The sequence below is a fragment of the Megalopta genalis genome, chromosome 2, assembly GCF_051020955.1.
Source record: "Megalopta genalis isolate 19385.01 chromosome 2, iyMegGena1_principal, whole genome shotgun sequence".
Taxonomy (NCBI): Eukaryota; Metazoa; Arthropoda; class Insecta; order Hymenoptera; family Halictidae; genus Megalopta; species Megalopta genalis.
Genome location: NC_135014.1, coordinates 29,057,415 through 29,076,531, shown reverse-complemented (window position 1 = coordinate 29,076,531; position 19,117 = coordinate 29,057,415). Strand labels below are relative to the sequence as shown.

The following is a 19,117-nucleotide window of genomic DNA, read 5'->3' as shown; positions in this document are numbered from 1 at the left end:
TCGACCGATCTACCTTACCGACGCCGCTAAATACGAGTTACATAGACGGGACTATCGATCAGCAGACACAGGGCGTCGGATGCGAAAATATTCGAACGTTCTCTTCCGAATTCATTCGATTCTATCGTTCGTTCCTTGTCTGAATGCGACGGGAGAGGCAAAGTCAATGACATAATAAACGATCAGTGTGTTTTTATTTCAACATTTCCATCACGAAGTAGTACAAGGAACCGGTGAATAAAGCGTGAATTAATTGGCTGAACTTATTATTTGTTGGACTGCACTATTTTCTCAACCAGTTTTATGTACGCTTCTTTCGCGCTGTCCTTGGACATACCCTCCTTGGTCTTCCACATGTCCCACTTCGCTTTTCCCTTCAGGTCCAGCATCCCGGGCCTCGCTGAAATTTGCAAACGAGTCGACAATTGAACGAGATCATCACAGTCGTGTTTCGAAAACCGACAAACGGTGAAATAAAAATAGGAAAAATACCGAGACCCAAAGAAACGAACGTATATACTCACCGGTGTTAATGTCGCCGTCCGTTGCCTGCTTAAAGAAGGCATAAAGCTCCAAAAGTTCGGTGTCCGTGGGTCGCTTGCTGAGGTTCTTCACGTCCTCGCACGCTTGCTCGAATCTCTGCGAGAGTTAACAAAACAAAATGATGCAGCGGACCTTGTCCGAGCCACGGACCTTAGACCCCAAGCTGTCTTTAACGGTGACTGTGCGAGAAAATCTGTGGCACGTTTCGCACGCATTTCTCCGCTCCGTTCTTTAATCACGAACCCGTCGGCCAGATTTGCCGCGTGACCCATATTTTCCCTTCGACCTTCTTCGGGCGGGGATTCGCGAACGCGTCGGACCACGGCCGAACCCGATAAATCGTGCGATAATGCGAGATAACGTGGACTTCAATCGGTGCGCGCGCGCGCGCGCGTATCGCACCATCTACCGAACGCATTCGATCGTGCGTAACGCTTTCGATGTAAGTGTTTTCCACGTCCGGGCGTGATTGCGCGAAAAATCGTGATTCAAGAGCCGAAAAGAGATGCGTGAAAATGCGTGCGGTGAGGAGATAAGCGACCGGGAAACGTGACACTATCTTTTCTTTTTTTTCCCGTATTCAGCGACTGAGCCCGGCCTGTTTCCACGGAAAAACTCGTTCGCGGATAAGCGAGTGAAAAGAGTGTTCGAATAATATAATATAAATAATATAATATAATAATATAATATATCTCCTAGTTACCTGATCGAGAGACATTCTGCCGCGAAGTTTCGCCCGTTACGTGCACCTAATGACCACTGTGCAGCGAATCTACCTAAGCATCGATTAAATATCCCTTCCGGTTTCGTCCCCCACCTCCGACCGAATCGACCATCAACGCGTACAATCTTATCTGCCGCAAAAAACCGAGCGGCAGATATAGTGCGCGCTCCTCAAAATTTATTTGCCGCGGCCAATGTTCACGTCGTCGTCGATCGCGCGACTTCATGATCACCGGGAACGATTCAATTGTGTTCTTTCCTTTTTTTGTGCGAAGTCGACGGGAACTTGAGACTTCGCCGGGACCGCGAGATCTTTCAAGATCATTTGTCGGGCGGTTTTCACCGAGCACGGCGCGCGCGGCGGTACCGCGCTTATGCGAACCCGGCAGAAGACAAACAGTTTGTATCACCGCACAATGGGAGAGACCGTTAATTATCCCCACTGCTTGACTGTTTTCGATCGAACGAACGGGAAAAGCTTGCCGAGTTTGCACGCGTTCAGGTAATTTTTTAAAATTGGTTCGAAGGACTTTGAATATTTTTTAGACGTTCGACGGACCAGTTTTCTATGAAATGTACAAAAAGTCTTTTTGTCCCTTCAATATGTTTTTAGTCGATATGCTATTTTTTAGCGAATCGTGAATCAATAATGAAAATTTATAAAGTGCATTTTGTACACTTCGGTAACTTGTACGTGTGCTGAAAATTTCATCGAAATCGGTCGCCATGCATAGTCGAGCTACAGCCTCTGAAAGATGACCTTTGTTTTTTGCTTGAAATTCGTGAAAAACTGCGAGAAACAGCTCGTGTCAAGGTCAACCAATTTCGATGAATTTCCACGCATATAAGCCACCGAGATCTAGGAAATGCATTTTTAAAATTTTCCTTCGGATGAAAAAGTCGGAAGAACATCATTTTCTAATCTTTTTTATCATTCCTATCGGTTGCAAACTAAACAACTTTTTGTATGCTCATTCCATGGAAAACTAGTTGGTCGAACGTCTCGAAAAAATTCCAATCCTCCGAAGCAATTTTAAAGGAGTCATTCCGATTGAAAAAGCCTTAACTTTGAATCGCGGTGTTTCAGGAAGGAGCGCGGTCTCGTTCCGATCAGGCGGAACGCGTGCACGGTTTACTCGCGAAAGATCGCGCCGATTAGAGTTCGGGGAATCAGAGTGCCCGGACATTTTTGCCGGATGTTAGGGTAACTTGGCCGCAGGCTCGGCGCAATCGGCGAAGGACCGGGGAAACGATGAAAAGGAAAGGAGGCCATCGCGCCTCCTGCCACATCATCGACACCGTCATCGCTCGCCTGGCCGCCTGCTACGACGATGATTCCCCGTATTCTGTCTCGGCGGCTGCCGGTTTCAGGCGAGAAACCCGCGCCAGCTCGCGACCGACCGCAGCGTTTCAACCGGCGACGCGCCTCTCGTTTTCCCGTCGGCTCGTCAGAGCCGGATAATTACTCCGGTTCCCGGGTGTCTTCGTATTCCAGCGAGATGCGTCGCTCTCTCGTTTCCTACGGGTCTTTTTGGCTTTCGACGGGAGGAGAGGGGGGCCCGACTCGTTTCTGACTCATAGGACACCTCGAACGAGGTCCACGACCACGTCACAGTATCCGCGAGTCTCTAGACAATTTTCTACGATCCTCGCGCATTCCCTCTGCCAGGTTTTCCCCGACTCGAGCCGGGCTCCCCGATCCTTTTCCTTCGAGATGGCCGCGAACGGCGATCGGCCAGTGAAAACGGTACATTCGAAAAACCCGCGCACGTCCGCCGACGTAACCGACCATGCGCCGAGATAACAAGTGTATAAATACTCGGCGTGGAATTTCGATGACGAAAGTGCCGACGTCGCGGGGAGATCGTTGCCGATCGACGAACGCCACCGTGGAGGAACACGTTCCGGCGATACGGACGCAGCCCGACAGTGTAAACGGCCGGTAATTAGACTCATTGAAATGCCGGCGATGATGCAACGCGGATCGGCGACGGTCCGCGAGATTAGCGAGCGAAGGAATCGAGCGCGATTTCGACGATCAGTCGCGCGGAGAAATTGGTCCGATCGACGCGCAGCGGCGCATACCGCAGCGCCTCGTGCACCGATTACGATCAAATGATTTCGACCGTCGAATCTGCTCGGGTACCCTTCGATCTCGAATCTCGGCCGCGAGTTCTTCCGGTTTCGGTGATATTCGTCACAGTGCGCGCAGTTGAAACGTTCGATCGTCGGAACAATCGAGTTTTTAACATGGAACTTTGGTCACAATGATTACGATGCGTCGCGAAGAGATCTTATCGCCAACTTGTTTCGTCGCAGCGGTCTTTTAGGTAAGTGTGTACCCCACTTTCCGTTAAATATTAATATGTAAATTAATATGATTTTGATAAATGTTAAATTAATCGAATTAATAAATTAACATAAATTGCCGTTCCATGTTAATATGTTCCGTATCACCTGCGCGTTACGGCGATGTTACAAAATTACCAACTATTCGGCGAAGCACGTTACAGTTCAAACAATTCGTATAGAGTAATATACAATATATGATACTATACAATATAATAAAATATAGTATAATATATAATATAATATATTAATTAATATTACATTAATAATAATATAATTCCATGCGAGATACAGCAGATATCTTGCGATCGGAATAAACGAGCTCGACGAAGGAAAAGACGGAATCATTTGAATCTGTAATTACAAAAAGGAAAAATTCTATTCCAGTAGAATAATATAAAGAGCAATTGTTTCCGGTCGAAAGGCTACCCGCGGATCTTATAAATCGTCTACGATTACAGCATTTGAACGGTCGAGCGTCTTTCGTTTACGGTATTCGGCCGCGGGCTCTTTCGTTTTCGGCGTTTATTGCCATATTTTCGACGAGCCGCAACGCCTTCCGACGGGCTGTTACGTCGGCAAGGGCAGCGGCCGAGAAAGCCCGGCCAGGTGAAATCCACGGAAGAATGCGGAATCGCGTGGTCGAGGGATCCGAAGCTCGTGGACGCGTCGCGCGCGACTAGCGCGGATTGCGAATCGCGATTCGCGAGCGTGCGGAGCCCGCCCGGTTTTTCCGGAGCGGTTGGAAAGCGGCCGCGGGTGAGACCGCGAAGAAAAGAAGAAGAAAAGAGACGGAGAGTGAGAGAAAGAGAGAGGGAGCGAGCGAGCGAGAGAAAGATAGAAAGAGAAAGAGAGAGAGAACGAAAAGAAAGGAAGGGCGTGCGATTCGAGGAACAGAAGAGTGGTATCCCGGCCTCTCGGCGGCGAGAAGCGGCGAGAACCGGCGAAGAAGGCCGATCGCGAACCGCGGGAGCACAACCGCTCGAAAAATCCAGCGAGCGCGAGCGATTTGTCACTCGATCGCCGATCGCCGATCCTCCGCCGATCCCGCGGCGGGCCGCCAGAGACGATCTAACGGACGCGTGTATACCAAATGTGCGACGCTCGTGAAAACACGCTGGCGTTTGGCGCGACGCGAGTGCAGTGACGATCGATCGGTCCTCGCGGAAGATCGCGGAAAATTTGCCAAGGACGGGCCCGAGCAACGGAATACAAGGAAGAGAAAAGTTCGCGACGGGAAGCAGAAATATTTTGCAACCTAGGAGAAGCCGCGTCGCATTGCCGTCGACGGAACGCAACGGGCCTCGTTGCTGTAATTCGGCTGGACGGGGCACGATTGTCCGCTTTCACAACTCGCGAGTTGCGAGGAGGACGTGTCGCGTGCTCGACAAGCGTCGCAACGTGGGACGATCGGGAACCGATTCAGGAATTCTGCCGAGCAAGAGGTGCGACGTCGGCTTTTCCGCGTGTTCTGCTGACGCGACGCAAACAGTCGGAAGCGCACGCGTCGAATTAAACAATATCATCGCTGACGTTTCTTATCGCGGTGGCGGGTTTTCGTGGTCGGTCGTCCCTCCCTTGGCCGATCCCTACGGTCGAACCGTAGCAATCGATCCTCGTGTACATCGCAGTCCTCGAACAGTCCTCGATCGATCGACGAACCGTTCAACGAATAACGCGCGCGTCTCCGGGACTCGGCGCGTCGCGTACGCCTTCGAGGAATCGGCGAATTGATCTGCGTGGTCGTCGAGGAGAATCGGAGAGAAACTCGTCGTCTCGGTGTACCGCTGTACCGTCGATTATCGCGGACGCGGCGCGTTAAAACGGCGCGCAATTATCGCGCCGCGAAAACAAATAAACGCGTGTCCGAAACTCGTTCGGCCGCGGCGGCTCGCGCGTGCACGGCGCGGCGGTGCACCGATAACGGCGCACGTTCGCGTTATCGCTGTTTCGCCGGAATTCCGTTCACCGTGTTATACGGCTCGAATTCCTTTTTGTTGGCAGAGCCGCCGAGCCGAGCGGAGCCGAGCCAAGGGAAATCGGCCGACGATGCGCTGAGCTTTATGGTTCGCAGCGGAGACGCCGGTTGCGCGCGGAGACACCGTGGCAATGATCCGCTTCGGCGAATCTCCCGCCGTGAGATTTTGACCGAGGCGATAACATCGACGAACGAGGATGAGCCTGCTGCCAACAGCGAACAGGAGCTTCCTCCACGGCGACCGGAGATCATTCTCGCCGTCGGAGAAGACGGTCTACGCGACCCTCGACAGTTTGGCGCTGAAGAGAGCCAGGCTGCCTCTGCAGCTGTTGCCGATCGCCGCCGCAGAGAGGAACGACGCGACCAATCTAGATGCTATCGAAGAAACGTCGTCCGAGTACTTGGATCGCGAGGTTCGTAAAACTCCTTTTTCGCATCCCCGACGACCGCGCGCGCGCGCGCGGCTCTCCCGGAGAACAGTTTCGCGCGGCGCGTGACCGGCATGCGAATTCTCCCGAAGGTCGCCGCGAGTTCAGATCCTCTGTAGTCTGCGAAACGTGATCGGCGCTCTTTCCGCGGGAATCCTTTCGAATCGATCCCGTTAGGCTGCGCGACGATAAACGATCGTAGAGATTGATGCTTGATTTGCGTCGGGAAAGTAGTCCACGCGCTGATGCGACGCCCTGCTATCGTCGAGGCGTCTTTCCGAACTGGTCGGTCTCGTCGATGCGCTGGAACGCGGCTCGACGTTTTGCTTTCTAAAAATTCAATGTTAGAACATTTGCGAAACGGCAGGAATGTCGAAGAACGTCAACGCGTTTCCTTTCTCTTCGCGTGCCAACTGCAGCGGCGGCGGCGGCGGCCGCGTGCTGGTCTCTTTCTCCGGCATGCTCGCCTCTGAATGGCCTGGGAGATGGAACGACGATCATTGATCGCGTGTTTCACACAGCTGTCCGAGGATCGTGCACGCCTAAGCTCGTCCGTGGCATCTCCGCGAGATCATTTCTTCTGGACGCTATGAGCCAGTCCAGAAGAACGCGTCGCTTAATCCCTCGCCGTACCTCGGCGTGCCTGACTCACCACGGAGATCTTCTAGCAACAGCGCACCGTTCACACCTGAAACCATTTTATCCAAAATTAATTTTTCCAGCTACGGTTTGTTTTTTATTTGTTTTTATATGCACTTACGCGTTTCTGTGCCACGCGAAACCGAGTCTCGTGATTCGTAAGGATAGCTATATTTTTAGTAGTTTTGTTTTTAGATGTAAATAAACTTGACAGTACCCGAAATCATTTTGAATCTCAGGGTCACCGCTCGAGTGCAAGGGGGTTGTTGCGAACGTTATTCTGTTCTTTTAAATTGGAATCAAATTCTGTCCTCTTGTCGTCAATATTTCATTCAACTAAATGCAGGCACGCCGATGCAGCAAATTCTCTTGAATTTTCTGTCAGCCTGTAAACAAAAATAGATAATTTGAGAAGGGGAGATACGGTTATTCGTGTCTCGCGGCTCATTTTTATAGCAAACCGTATCCCATTTATCTTCGAAATGATCACAATCAAAGATGTTGCAATAACTGCAACAGCGAATAAAATATAAAACACGGCGAGGAGTTGAAGTTTCACGTCACCGTTCTGAGAGCGTATCGTGCGATAACGTAAATCGATAGCTCAGATTGCACAAACAATCAGGACGTCTAAAGACATCCGTCAACTGTCAACGACGTTCATCTATTACTCGTTAACGCTTCTTACGGCGAAGTGCTTTACAGTAAATCCTCCCTAATTGACGCTCAGATTGCGCACAAAAATGAACAACATGGAAAGGGGCGACACGATTATGCGAGCCTCGCGACTCGTTGTTTATGTTGTCGATGATCCACTCGATCGACAAAGATGATAAATTACGGCGTGTCCTCCTCTAGGCAGAAGAGCAGGATGCGACGGGCTCAGGATCAAGGACAACGGAGCCGGAACCGTCGACGGAAAAGCAATCGAGGACGGCCGATGCGAGGCCAGACTTTATCGTCGGACGAGCCGCCGAGCAGAAGATTGCCTGGAATCGACCCCTCGATAACGATAACAACGATAATAACTCTGGGACAAATGTTGTGGAAACCGAGCACGCAGGACAGTCTTCGGGGCAGGAGAGCAGAAGCAGGTCGAGCTCCAGCGACTACGAGAAGATCGAGCTGCCGTCTCGCGTCGAGGAAACGTCCCGGGACACGGAGGACAAAGTTTCGGAGAAGGTCGAGGAGAGCTCCGAGGTCAGCCTGGATGAGGACGTGGTCGTGAAATCGATGTTCCCGGACGTGGTCGTGCGAGAGCTGAAAAGCAGAATCGAAGAGGAGAGGAACGCCGGCGAGAAGAAGAAGAAGAAGCGGTTCACGAGGAACGTGCTGCACCTGGTGCCGGATTACCTGGCGTCCAAGGGGTCCAAGAGGGCCAAGAGGAAGAAGATCGCCAGCCTCAGCTCGTCGCTGAGCTCACTGAAGCAGACCAGCCTGGACCCGGGCACCGGCGCCCCCGTCACCGTCGACACCAGGCTCAGGTCGAAGAGCCTGTCCAGGGTGGAGCTCAGGTACCTGAAGATCTCGTCGCCGACGAACTTCGTTCACGTGGCTTCGGCGACCAGTCCCAGCTTGGTCCGCAACGCGAACGCCGGGAACGAGTTCGGCTCGGATCTCGCGACAGTGATCACGCACGAGGAAAAGTGTGCCACGGTGCCGCTGCTCGTGCCCTCCCCGAGGCCACCTAGGACCGAGGAGCACCGCGAAAATCGGACCCACAGGATGAACTCGACTCCCAGCCCGGCCAAACGAGGTAAGCACCAATCCGAGCGTTTACGCCTCGATTGAGATCTTATCGGTCTTCTCTGCACAGTTCCGGGAACGATCCATCGGATCCATAAGCGACGGATTCGCTCGTCGTCAAACAATTCTCCGTCGCAACGATAAGGGCTGAAGCACGCTATCGCGCCGTTTGCTAAGCGACCAAGTGCAGAAAATTCTCTCTAATTTTCCTATAAACAAAATTTTCCAGTAAACAAAAATGGACAATTTGATACGATTATTCGCGGACCATTTTTACAGTTGTCGATTGTCAATAATTATAAAAGCGAGGCGCAAGGCTAGAACAATCGTATCTCCTCTTTACAAATTCTCCATTCTCTTCTTCACAAGCCGAAGGAAAATCGGGGAGAATTTACTGTATTCTTTCATTGATTTGGTCGAATCGGTCAAATCGAATGTTTCACCGAACCGTGACTGGAACGACACGGGCACTGCGCACCAGTCTTTCCCTCCGGCGTCGTTACGTCACCATTTTTACAGCTAACTCGCGATGCAACGAATGGTTCCTGCAATATAAGTTATGTTTATGTTATGTTGCTTATTGTTACGTATTAATGTGTATACAAGATCTTTATCGCGAGATTTATTTGATCGCGATCGCGTTTACACGATTGCATTTTAAATTACACGAATATAACGTTTATTGTACCTCTTGGCGCGTGGACTGTTGGGGCAGTTTATGATGCAACCGACAGCGGATCACTGTATTCGGGAAGATCGTTTTCAGTGCATATATTTTAGTATTCCAGGTTGAGCGTGTTCCTTTTCTTCGGAAATCTTTCCTTTTCGATTTGCCACGCCGATTTGATTTTTACCCGAGCAACCTGTTTCCTCAACGTTGTAACTTGTCCGTTACTGTTTCGAACGTCCATGCATTTGCGACCGACCACCTCTCCACGCGCATGTGTCCATCTAGGTATAATTGGTCGGACCAAGAATGACAATGCGGACACTGCGTACGATTTTACCGGATCAGGAACGCCCGCGATGGCGGATGTTTCAGCCCCGAAGCTTCGCGCCGCGACCGGGGGCGCCGCATTCGACGCGCCGCGAAAGTCTATGGAAATAACGTTGATCCGATCGACGTTGTTGCTGAGGCAACAGGTTGACGATTTTCTCTGACACGAAGCAGCAGGTGCTGACGCGGACGAAGGCGTGGACTTGAGGCACGAGTTTTTGCTGGAGCTGCGAGCACGATCGGCGGAGATATTGGAGCGCGGCCAACTGGTGAAAACCGGCGGGAATCGACCCGAAGGGAAAACGTACGAAACGGCACGCGTCAACCACAGTTTTCTCTGGAGCCTTTTAAAGAACAAGAGGGACCAAGAGACCAAGCTCGGCCGCGAGGACGAGGCCGAGGATCAACCGTACGACGATGTGGGTCCGCTCGATTCGATCGATCAGGTGACGCACGTTCTCTGTCCGTTCTCTCCTCGATCTTGTTTACGAATCGTCGAACTTCGGCCATCGATTTTTCCCGTAGACGTAGCAAACTTTTTTTCTGTTCTATTAGGATAAGTCTGGGTATTACTGCGCGCACGCCCCGAATACCCCCCGTGGTACTTTATAAAAGTAACAAAATCTAATATTTTATAGCGTATAATCTTCTAACAATTAATCTCACTGATAATTTATGATAATTAAAACTGCGATTGCTGTCATAAATTATCAATGTTATTTCATGATAATATGATAATAAAATAATATGATAATAATATAAATAATATGATAATCGTATATAAATAATATGATAATCATATATAAATAATATGATAATAAATAATGATTATTATCATATTTTATTATCATATTATACAATTTATTATCATATTATCATGAAATAACATTGATAATTTATGACAGCAATCGCAGTTTTAATTCATTTATTGACTTCCGATGTTCGGAAGCTTATGAAATAGTCGTAATGGCAGCTGTGAACACTGATTCGAAAGGCATTTATATTTTGGCAATTAATAATAAATTATTCCTTTTTTGCGTTATTTTTAGATAAAGCAATCGTTACTTCGATAAAAAGATCGATGTACACTGGCGCTATCATCTGTCCACAAATATTTACTAACACGGTATTTGTGTGTGGCTATGTGTGTACATTATTGCGGCGCTTTACCAAACTGTGTACCCTTAACCTATACACAGCGCAGTTCTCGATGAGCTGGTGCGAAGAACACATTCGATCGTGGAATACCTACACCTAATTTGTAAAATGCTACAGTAAGAATGCCTTGATCCTAGGAATCGTAGCTGTGTGTGTGTGTACATTGTAAAGAACATGGGTAATGTCACCTTGACACACAGTAATCAAAACGTCCGCAAGTAATAGATGCATACATAACCACGATAATATATGCACACGTATGGCTCCTTTGCATTACGCTTTTTAATGAAATTTCTGCTTTCAGAGATCCGATATTTTGAAGAAAAGTAAACATTCGAGTTAAAGAATAATATAGGTATAGCTCGAGTCGTCAATTTATTGGCGTGAAAGGGCTTATTTTCTCCGTCGAAATTCGCCTTGAAACCGCAGTAATACCTATGCTTATCCTAGACGGATCAAACTCTTGTTTTCTGTCGTACTACTACATTTTCATCGGCGCCGATAACGAACACACAAAATATCTTCGATCCGCTTCCCTCGTGTGCGTGCCAGCAGACTCGACTCGGACGATTTAGGCCACGCGCTCCGCGTACGAACGCTGCGTGTGGAAATCGAGGGACGAGTGAATCATTCCGAACTCTATCCCCGTAGTCCGTTAACACGCGCTTTAATTACAAGATACGTCAGCGGAATGCGCGCGGCATCGCTTCGAGACCGTCGATCGAAGCGTGCAGGATTTTTCGAGAACGGAGAATCCGCTGAGTCGAGGGAAACAAATCGGCTGTAAATTCGAGCGGTAGGAATTTAGGTTGCAACTGATTGAGACGATCAAAAAATCACGTCTCGAAACGATCCGAGTAATTCGGAGCAATTTCACGCTCGAAAACAATTACGTTCGAGAAGCTGTCGGCATTGCGACGAGCGTGTGCACGATTTCAGACACGCGATGCGCGTCGGCACGCGACAACCCGTTCCTAACTCGCTCGTTCTTTGTGTCCACGATCGACGAACCCAGGGGCAAGACGAAGAGGCGAAATACGACGACGTGTTCTCGCCGAAGAGGAACGCCGAGGACCGGCCGATCTCGGCGGACCTCGCCGAGGACATCTACGACGACGTGGTCTGCCCGGTAAAGCTGTCGTCGACGCTATGGAGGGACTCGGAGAAGTTCGAGAACGAGGAGTCGGCCCGCGAAGACGACGGCTATTACCTGTCGATACCGAACGCGTATTCCAGCGTGGAGGCTGACATGGACGAGATGTGCGACTGCGAGCAGGGTGTATACGATGACGTCGGCCTGCCAACAGAGGAGCAGGTCAACAGCTTGTACGCCGGCTCCTCGACGGGCTCGATCCTCGGCAAGGAATCCGAGTGGGAGGACCTGGAAGAGCCGACGACCTCGCCTCTCCGTTCCGCGGCTAAAGACAATGCCCGGCTGTGAGTACCGCGCGGCGATCTCGGCACGATCTCTGACCGATCGCGCGTCGATCGAGTGTCACACACCTATTTATGCGCCGTTCGATTTTCCTAGGAGAAGCTCCGAATCCGTGCAGATCCTCTCGAACAAGAAGAAGACCGGGCACAAGTGGTCGAGGAGGATCAGGCGATCCAAGGTGTTCAGGAAGACCGAGAAGACGTTGCCGGTCGACGACACCATGACCTACGGTCAGTTGCGAAGATCTAATCGCTGAGGTTCCATTCGCGACGACCGGCCAGCGAAGAGTTAGCCTAATTTAGAAGTTGGCCCGTAGACTGCGCTGTTCGTTGTGCGCGGTATACGGTCAATTCTCTCCGATTGTCCCTCAGCTTGTAAACAGAGAAATGGACAATTGTGGAAGAGGAGATTCGATTATTCGAGCCTCGTTTTTATTCAATTGTCAACAAGCATAAAAACGAGCCGTGAATAATCGTATAATCGTGTCTTCTCTTCCCAAAGTGTTCATTTCTGTTTACATATCGAATGCCAGTGGAGAGAATTTACGTATAGAATATTAGCGTCGTCGCGGCATCCGCTGCGAATGGGTCCACGGACCCGAGTAACACCGGTCGAACCGTTTTCTTTCCGGCATCGGCAGCCGGCCGAGTTTCTCGGCTCTTCCCCGAGAAAGAAGTTTACATTTCCATCTCCCGCGGATCCATTATTCTTTTTTCCGCCGTGAGAGAATCCGCGAATAAAGATCGCGCCCACGTTTTCTCACCGTCGAACAATCCGTCTCGCCGCTTTGACGCTTTCGAAGAGTCGTGCGCGCCGTCTGCGACTCCACCAGCTGGCCGATCTTCTAACGCGGCCTGTAATAATCGGACCACGATGGAAGAACCGAGCCGAAAGGTTCGCGCCGGGGAGAAGGTTCGACGCGGGGCGTAGTCGCGGGGGAATTCCAGCGGATGCCGTTCGCCTTAAAGAATTCGCGGATCGTAAGGAGGTCGTGAGCGATGACGCGCGAGCGTCTCCGAACCGATCGCTTGGATATCCGCGCGCAACGCGAGCTTGCGAAACGGAGCGTGCACGGGGGGTGGGGGGGACCTTGAGGCATTTTGGAAAAGCGGAGGAGTCGGGAGAGCCCGGAGATCGGCGCGACGATCGGTCGCTCTCTCTTTCCCAAACGTGACGTTCCGTGTCTCGGATCGCTTTCGTAAACGCGAACCGCGGAGCGAGAGTCGCCGAACGAGCGCGAAGTAGGCGGATCGGTTCGAATAAAACCGATCGAGTGTCAAGGTTGCGCCTCGCGCGCCTACTCTCGCGACGTGGCGCGCGGGCAAAAAAGAAACGCGCGCTTTGTTCTTTTCGAGATCGCAGCGTCGGAACAGTCTCGCCGATGCGTCGCGTACACGCATCGCGTACCCGTGTCGCGTCCCGAGTAAAAGTGTGCCCCCCGCTCCGCTCCGCGTTTTTCTCTTTCGCGACGAGCGCGCGGATCTCTTCCTGGAGTTTCCACACTGTCGCAACGGTCCGCTGAATTTCGCCGCGATTTCCTGCTCGAAGGACACCGTCGGCCGGGTCCTCGCGTCTCCGTCGACGTGCCAAACTTTCTCTCCGGCAATACCGCGACGCAGAGATCTTTGCCAGCGAGAACGTTGCCGACGCGGAACCTTTGTACGTCTCTTTCTTGAACGGAGTCGAGACATCGGCGCGCGTACGCCGCCGGCCCGGTGACTTTTCCGTGCCGAATCACGGGGCCGAGGCTGTTTTCGAGAGCCGGCAGAGATTCCCGGCTGACCGTCGGAGCCGAGGCTGAAAAATATACGATCGGAGAGAACCGTCCCGGGAACCGGACTGGAAGAGTTCTCGCGTCGAGGTGAAAGCGCGTGTTGCGCTCCCTCGGTGTGTCAGTCACGGCCGAGCCGTTGCTCGCGTTGCACGAGCGTCCGGGTGCGTCCAGGTGCGCGAGGACCGGAACGTGAATCTGGATAGAGAGAAACAGCAGAGAGAGAGAGAGAGAGAGAGAGAGTGTCAGGAGCGTGTCGCACGGTTTTCCTGCTCTCGTTCCCCGGGCCCGAATCTTCGGCCGCGTCGCGAGGAAACGGTTCGCGTCGAGCTCTCGCGCGCACGGGGCCTCGCTCGCGGCGGCTCGAAATGTCGCGGAAATGAGAGAGGCCTCGAAAACATTCCGACGACCGAATACGCAAGGTAAGTGGAGAGGAAACTCGCCAGTCGCCGTCGCGTTCGCCGCGTCGTTCCTCGAGCCTGTCTCTCCGAACAGAACGCGCGAACACAACTTTCCGTCTCGACCGCGGGAAACCGTCGCGACGTACGCCGTCGACGTAATCGGACGTCGCCGCGATTTCTCGGGTCGCGGGCAACAGCCGAAACGACGCGAAACCGCGGGTCGAGACGGGACGGGACGATTTCGCTTTCTTCGTTCGCTGCCAAGCTGACCGCCATGGGGCCTCCTCCTCCGCCTGGGCCTCCCCTTCCCCTCCCTCCACCACCGAGCTGCTCTTGCCCCTGCCCCGCCTCCGAGTCCTCCGCGGATTCAGCCTTCGTCGGCTCGACGAGCGACGCCCACGCTTTTCTCGTCTCGCAACACGCTCTGACCGTGAACGATCGTTTCAAGTGTCCGTGAGCCTCGGCGGCGGATCCGTGTTGCTCGTTGGTCGCAGCGCGAGAATCGAGGAATGGACCGGCGACGGATCCGGCGACGATCGGACGCAGGCGCGGCGGCCGGCATCGGGAAGAAGGACCCAAGGTCTCGTCCAGATGCGGGTGATCGACCTGGACGAGGATGTGGACACGCAGGAGGCCTCGTGCTACGTTTGCGAAGGTCCCACACGCCCGGAGATAATCGACGCTTCTCTTTTTTCCCTTGATGTTCCAGAGAATTTTTCCGGAACAAACAGAGATTCGTCCCTTCCCCCTCGCGAAACGTACGATTCTCGCTCACAATTGATCCGCATTTTCCAGATAACGCGTCCGACGACAGCACCTACGAGAGCCTGCGCTCGTTCCAGCCGGACGACTTCAGCTCGGAGTCGGAACAGGAACCGGAAACCGTCGAGGCGAGACCACCGGAAAGGAGCGCGGACCTCAGGATCCCGGAGGAAGCGCTGAGACCGCCGACCAGGCCTAATCCTCCGCCGCCACGCGAGGCCAGCCTGACGCAGACGTTAGGCAGGAGGATCAAGATGCTCCGGAGGACCTGGAGCATCACCAAGGGTAGCCTCGGACGGATGCGGAGGAGGACCTCGGCCGGCGACGAGAACATATCCGCGGCGGCCCCGCCGAACCCGGCCGATGAAGGCAGCAGAGAGTCCTGCAACGAGCAGCAGTCTGGTTTCGACGCCGCGAGATATTTCGGGCTGGCCAGGCACTTCAAGAGAAACGTCGCCGGATTGTCGACGTTCTACTTGAACGGCGCAACCTCGAACGGCAACAATAGCCCGACCACCGAGTCCGGGGAGGACCGGTTTCTTCGCGAGGAGCCGGTCTACGGTAACACCGTAGGACAGTCGGGTGAGCTGCTGCACCGATGTAGATTCTTTTCAACGTATGCGAGCACTCGTATGAGATTACGCGTGTGTCACCGTTACAGATCCGTACAGCATTCTCGCCGATCAGGAGCCCCTCTATCAGTTCTACGCGGCCGCGGCCGCCAGGGCTGCGTTCGATTCGAACTCCGATTACTACGACGAGGTAATTACCTATTTTCTCTCGGCGCATAGTTTCGTGGAAGTTTAAGAGATAATGTTCGCAGGTCGTGGGCCCGGCCCCGCAGTCGGCCACGGACCTGGTCAGGCCGGGGCACAGGACGCTGTGGCACCAGACGCCGCAGGTTGTCGGCACCGATCTCCTACGTGAGCAAATCATTCGTTTCGTAAGAGCCCGACGCAAGTTCCCTCTGTTAGATGTTTAACCGTTTAGGCACGACGCGCCACTATAGTGGCTTACTCTAGTAGCTCACTCGGTCATCGTTTGAATCAAATAATCGTCTTCATATTCATTGTTTCACGCTTCTTTTGTCTTCACATCGATTTACAATATACAGACTTATCTTAACAATATAACCGTTAACAATATAACTGTATCTTAATAATATACAGACTCTCTGTACGGTACATATCAGACTCTGCCGTCCAGAGAAACAGCCTCGCGCAGAATTCAGCCGTACCTAAAAGGTTAAGACCGTTCCTACTTGTTTACAGAACGTCTGACCGCCGAGGAGAAGAAGATCCAGGAGGCGAAGTTCGAGATCCTGACCTCGGAGGCCTCGTACCTGAACTCGCTTCGCGTTCTAGAGAACGAGTTCATGAACGAGGCCTCGATCAGGGACACGCTGACGTCCGACGAAAAGGAGAAGCTGTTCGGCAGTATTCCAGGCGTGCTGCAGGCGTCGGAGCGGTTCCTCGCGGAGCTGGAGGCCGTGTGGAGGCAGGACCCGATGCTGCACGAGCTGCCGGACGTGTTGCTCAAGTACGCCGACAGGTGTTCGGACAGATACGTGGCTTACTGCTCGAACCAAGTCAGCATCGACAACACCTTGAAGCAGTTGAGGTAGTACGACGCGAGATGGTCCGCGAATAAACAGCGTCTGACGTTGTATCCGATTTGCAGGACGCGGAAAGGTCAGAGGTTTTTCGAGATCGTGGCGCAGATCGAAGCGCGCCCTGCCTGCCACAGTTTGTCACTGCATTCCTTTCTGATGCTGCCGATGCAGCGTATCACCAGGTGAGAACGACCGTTTTTAAATAATTTATTATACAGTCGGAAGTGTAGCCTCGAAATGCGTAATTCCGTCAACGAAGAAATTCCAAGCGAGAGCGGATATTCGACATTGTACAGATATTCGATAGAGCGCATTCGTTTGACGCATGCTTAAAAAGTTAGGCTCCCCGAGGTCGTAGAACTGCTTTAAAGATCAAGAAGAATCTGACCATATATTATAATAACGAACAACAAACTTGGTCCAGGCTTCCGTTGCTGACGGACGCTGTCCTCTCGAAGCTGTCGATCGAGCACCCCGACAGACCCCGCTGGGAAACGGTGCTGTCGTCTCTGAGCTACGTCGTCGCCGAGTGCAACGAAGGTGCACGCGCCGCGGCGAAAGAGGTGGAGATGGAGAACTTGGCCAGGTAACGTTCGCAGACCACTCTTCCCGTAAACGGACGATGGTAAAAGATTTGTTCCTGTTTGCAGGAGATTAGAGTACTCGGCGAAAGTGAAACCCATTCCCCTGAAGGGGAAGCACCTGGTGAAGAGCGGCGCGGTGGTGCAGTTGTTGACGAAGGCTGACGCCGAGTACAAACTTACGTTCGGAAAGAGGTTCAACAAGACGCCGCTCTACCTCCTGTTGCTCACTGATTACCTTCTAGTCGCAAAATACAAAACCAGGTGCGCGAGTCGTTGCGGTTCACAAGGAGAGCGCAAGGTCTTGGGGCTACCAATTTTCTTGGGACTTTGTACATTTGTAGATCTTGTTCTCCTGTTTACGAATATGTAACATTATAGGGGTAAACGTTCGCGGCAGCTCACGAACACCGGTTGCGTGTTTAAATAATTATTGAATATCCGTCCTTATAATGGCACATATTCGTAAATAGTTACAACAATATCGACGACCCTAAGCTCTTGCACTCTCCTTGTTAGTTTGTTTCCGTCTAGACTGAAATTTTAAACGGTTTTCGTTGCAGTCCTACTCAAGAGGAGACGTACACCGTGATAGACATCTGCAAGAGAAGCTTGATCGCCTTGGAGTCAGCTCCCGACGACTCTCCGTTCGCCGGACGCAACGCGATGCTGCTCACTCTTCTGGAGAACCATTCCGGTCGCCAGGCCGAGTACATTATGACCTGCGAGAGCGACACGGAGAGGCAGAGGTGGCTGGAGGCTGTGTCGCCCTCGAGGCCGGGTCTGGTCGGCGAGACCCTGTACGAAGTCTGGGACTGTCCCCAGGTTGTCGCCTTGTACAGCTATTCTTCGAACCAACCGGACGAGTTGTCGTTGCATCCAGGTGATATAGAAAATCGAATGTCCTCGATGAACGCACTCGGATCGTGGAAACAAGAACGGGTCCCGAGCTGATGGTGATATCTCTCTTTGCAGGAGATGTGATAAACGTGCTCAGAAAAATGTCGGACGGCTGGTTCCACGGTGAGAAATTGTTGGATGGCGAACAGGGCTGGTTTCCTGGGAATTACACAAAGGAAGTCGCCTCGGAGCATGTTCGAGCGAGGAATCTCAAGCAACGGCACCGTCTCCTCGCCTTAAACGGCAGCGCGTTGCAACGGAAAGCGAAACAACAGTCTACCTTCTACTGACCGAATAAAATGTAATTAAATTATGAACGATACTAGCGAGTAGTTGTATAATAAACTCAACTATACGTAAATGTAGCCAAGGATTCGGAGATCTCCGCGGAGTAGGCATAGAAAGCCATTTTTTCACAACCCTTTTCACGAACCTACAGTTCAGAGAGGAGCTGCTCTTTATTTCTCGATTTTCTGTGCGTGATCGTTTTTTTTCTGCATTTGCACAAGATTTATGAATTGGGAGAAGAAAAAGCTTTTGAATCGAGAGACGACTGTAGTTGCGCGACGATAGCGTCACTAGCGGCGCTATCAAGAAGCTGCGTTCGGGATCCGTACAGCGCCATTCCATATGGTGGCAAAACGCTCAAACTGTTAGCTAAAATCAACTATTGGTCATTTTGTCTACCAGTTTGAGCGTTCTGCCACTACGAGGAATGGCGCTGTACGGATGCTTGAATCTAGCTTCTACGATGTTGCCGCAAGAAGCGCCACAATCGCTGCTGTCGGTACGATTTGGCTAGCAACTGAGAACGATGAAAATATTTTATACCTGAGACAGAAAAAAGTATTGCATACAATGTCTGTACGGATCCTGAGTCTGTGGTCAAGGTTTCAAAATGTAGGTTTATATTAGAATTGGGAGATGCTTCTAAAGTTTCATACTTACGTCTTTTATTGGAAACTAATTATTTATGGAATCCCTATCGAAATTACATTAGGTATCCGGTCGTGAGTACAAAAGTTGTTTGCAACTGCCTTTGTTTGTGCAAACACCGATCATGCACGTAACGTAAAAAGGCGAAGATACGTTCT

The 19,117-nt window shown here is 51.7% G+C and overlaps 2 protein-coding genes and 1 long non-coding RNA gene across 4 annotated transcripts; 1 reads left to right on the top strand and 2 right to left on the bottom strand.

The window, feature by feature from the left end:
- Positions 1-177: 177 nt before the first annotated feature.
- LOC117229777 (putative acyl-CoA-binding protein) lies at positions 178-1,404 on the bottom strand. The gene is made up of 3 exons (XM_033486571.2): positions 1,247-1,404; positions 525-639; positions 178-400 (listed from the first exon to the last, which is right to left on the bottom strand). Exons 1-3 carry the CDS (start codon positions 1,259-1,261, stop codon positions 267-269), a joined length of 264 nt encoding a protein of 87 aa, XP_033342462.2. The 5' UTR covers positions 1,262-1,404; the 3' UTR covers positions 178-266.
- Positions 1,405-5,617: 4,213 nt separating this feature from the next.
- On the bottom strand, positions 5,618-9,650 carry LOC117229779 (uncharacterized). The gene is made up of 4 exons (XR_004492629.2): positions 9,095-9,650; positions 8,855-8,951; positions 6,878-7,046; positions 5,618-6,709 (listed from the first exon to the last, which is right to left on the bottom strand). It is a non-coding gene; the product is annotated as an uncharacterized LOC117229779 (long non-coding RNA).
- Exn (Ephexin) lies at positions 5,791-18,388 on the top strand. Of its 2 annotated transcripts, none has more exons than XM_076518981.1 (14): positions 5,791-6,006; positions 7,519-8,416; positions 9,578-9,849; positions 11,577-11,998; positions 12,093-12,226; positions 14,964-15,512; positions 15,592-15,692; positions 15,754-15,853; positions 16,202-16,550; positions 16,611-16,724; positions 16,967-17,128; positions 17,193-17,387; positions 17,687-18,006; positions 18,099-18,388. In XM_076518981.1, exons 1-14 carry the CDS (start codon positions 5,791-5,793, stop codon positions 18,311-18,313), a joined length of 4,047 nt encoding a protein of 1,348 aa, XP_076375096.1. In that variant the 3' UTR covers positions 18,314-18,388. The 2 variants fall into 2 exon arrangements, with proteins under 2 accessions (XP_076375096.1, XP_033342459.2); XM_033486568.2 differs by having other exon boundaries at positions 9,575-9,849.
- Positions 18,389-19,117: the final 729 nt, after the last annotated feature.

Bases quoted from the DNA above. Each gene is read 5' to 3' on its own strand.
- LOC117229777 (XM_033486571.2), bottom strand. The intron at 401-524 runs GTGAGTATATAC...TGCAAATTTCAG, and splicing joins GGACGGCGACATTAACACCG to CGAGGCCCGGGATGCTGGAC.
- Exn (XM_033486568.2), top strand. From the start codon at position 5,791: ATGAGCCTGCTGCCAACAGCGAACAGGAGCTTCCTCCACGGCGACCGG. The intron at 16,551-16,610 runs GTAGTACGACGC...TCCGATTTGCAG, and splicing joins AACACCTTGAAGCAGTTGAG to GACGCGGAAAGGTCAGAGGT. The intron at 16,725-16,966 runs GTGAGAACGACC...AACTTGGTCCAG, and splicing joins CCGATGCAGCGTATCACCAG to GCTTCCGTTGCTGACGGACG.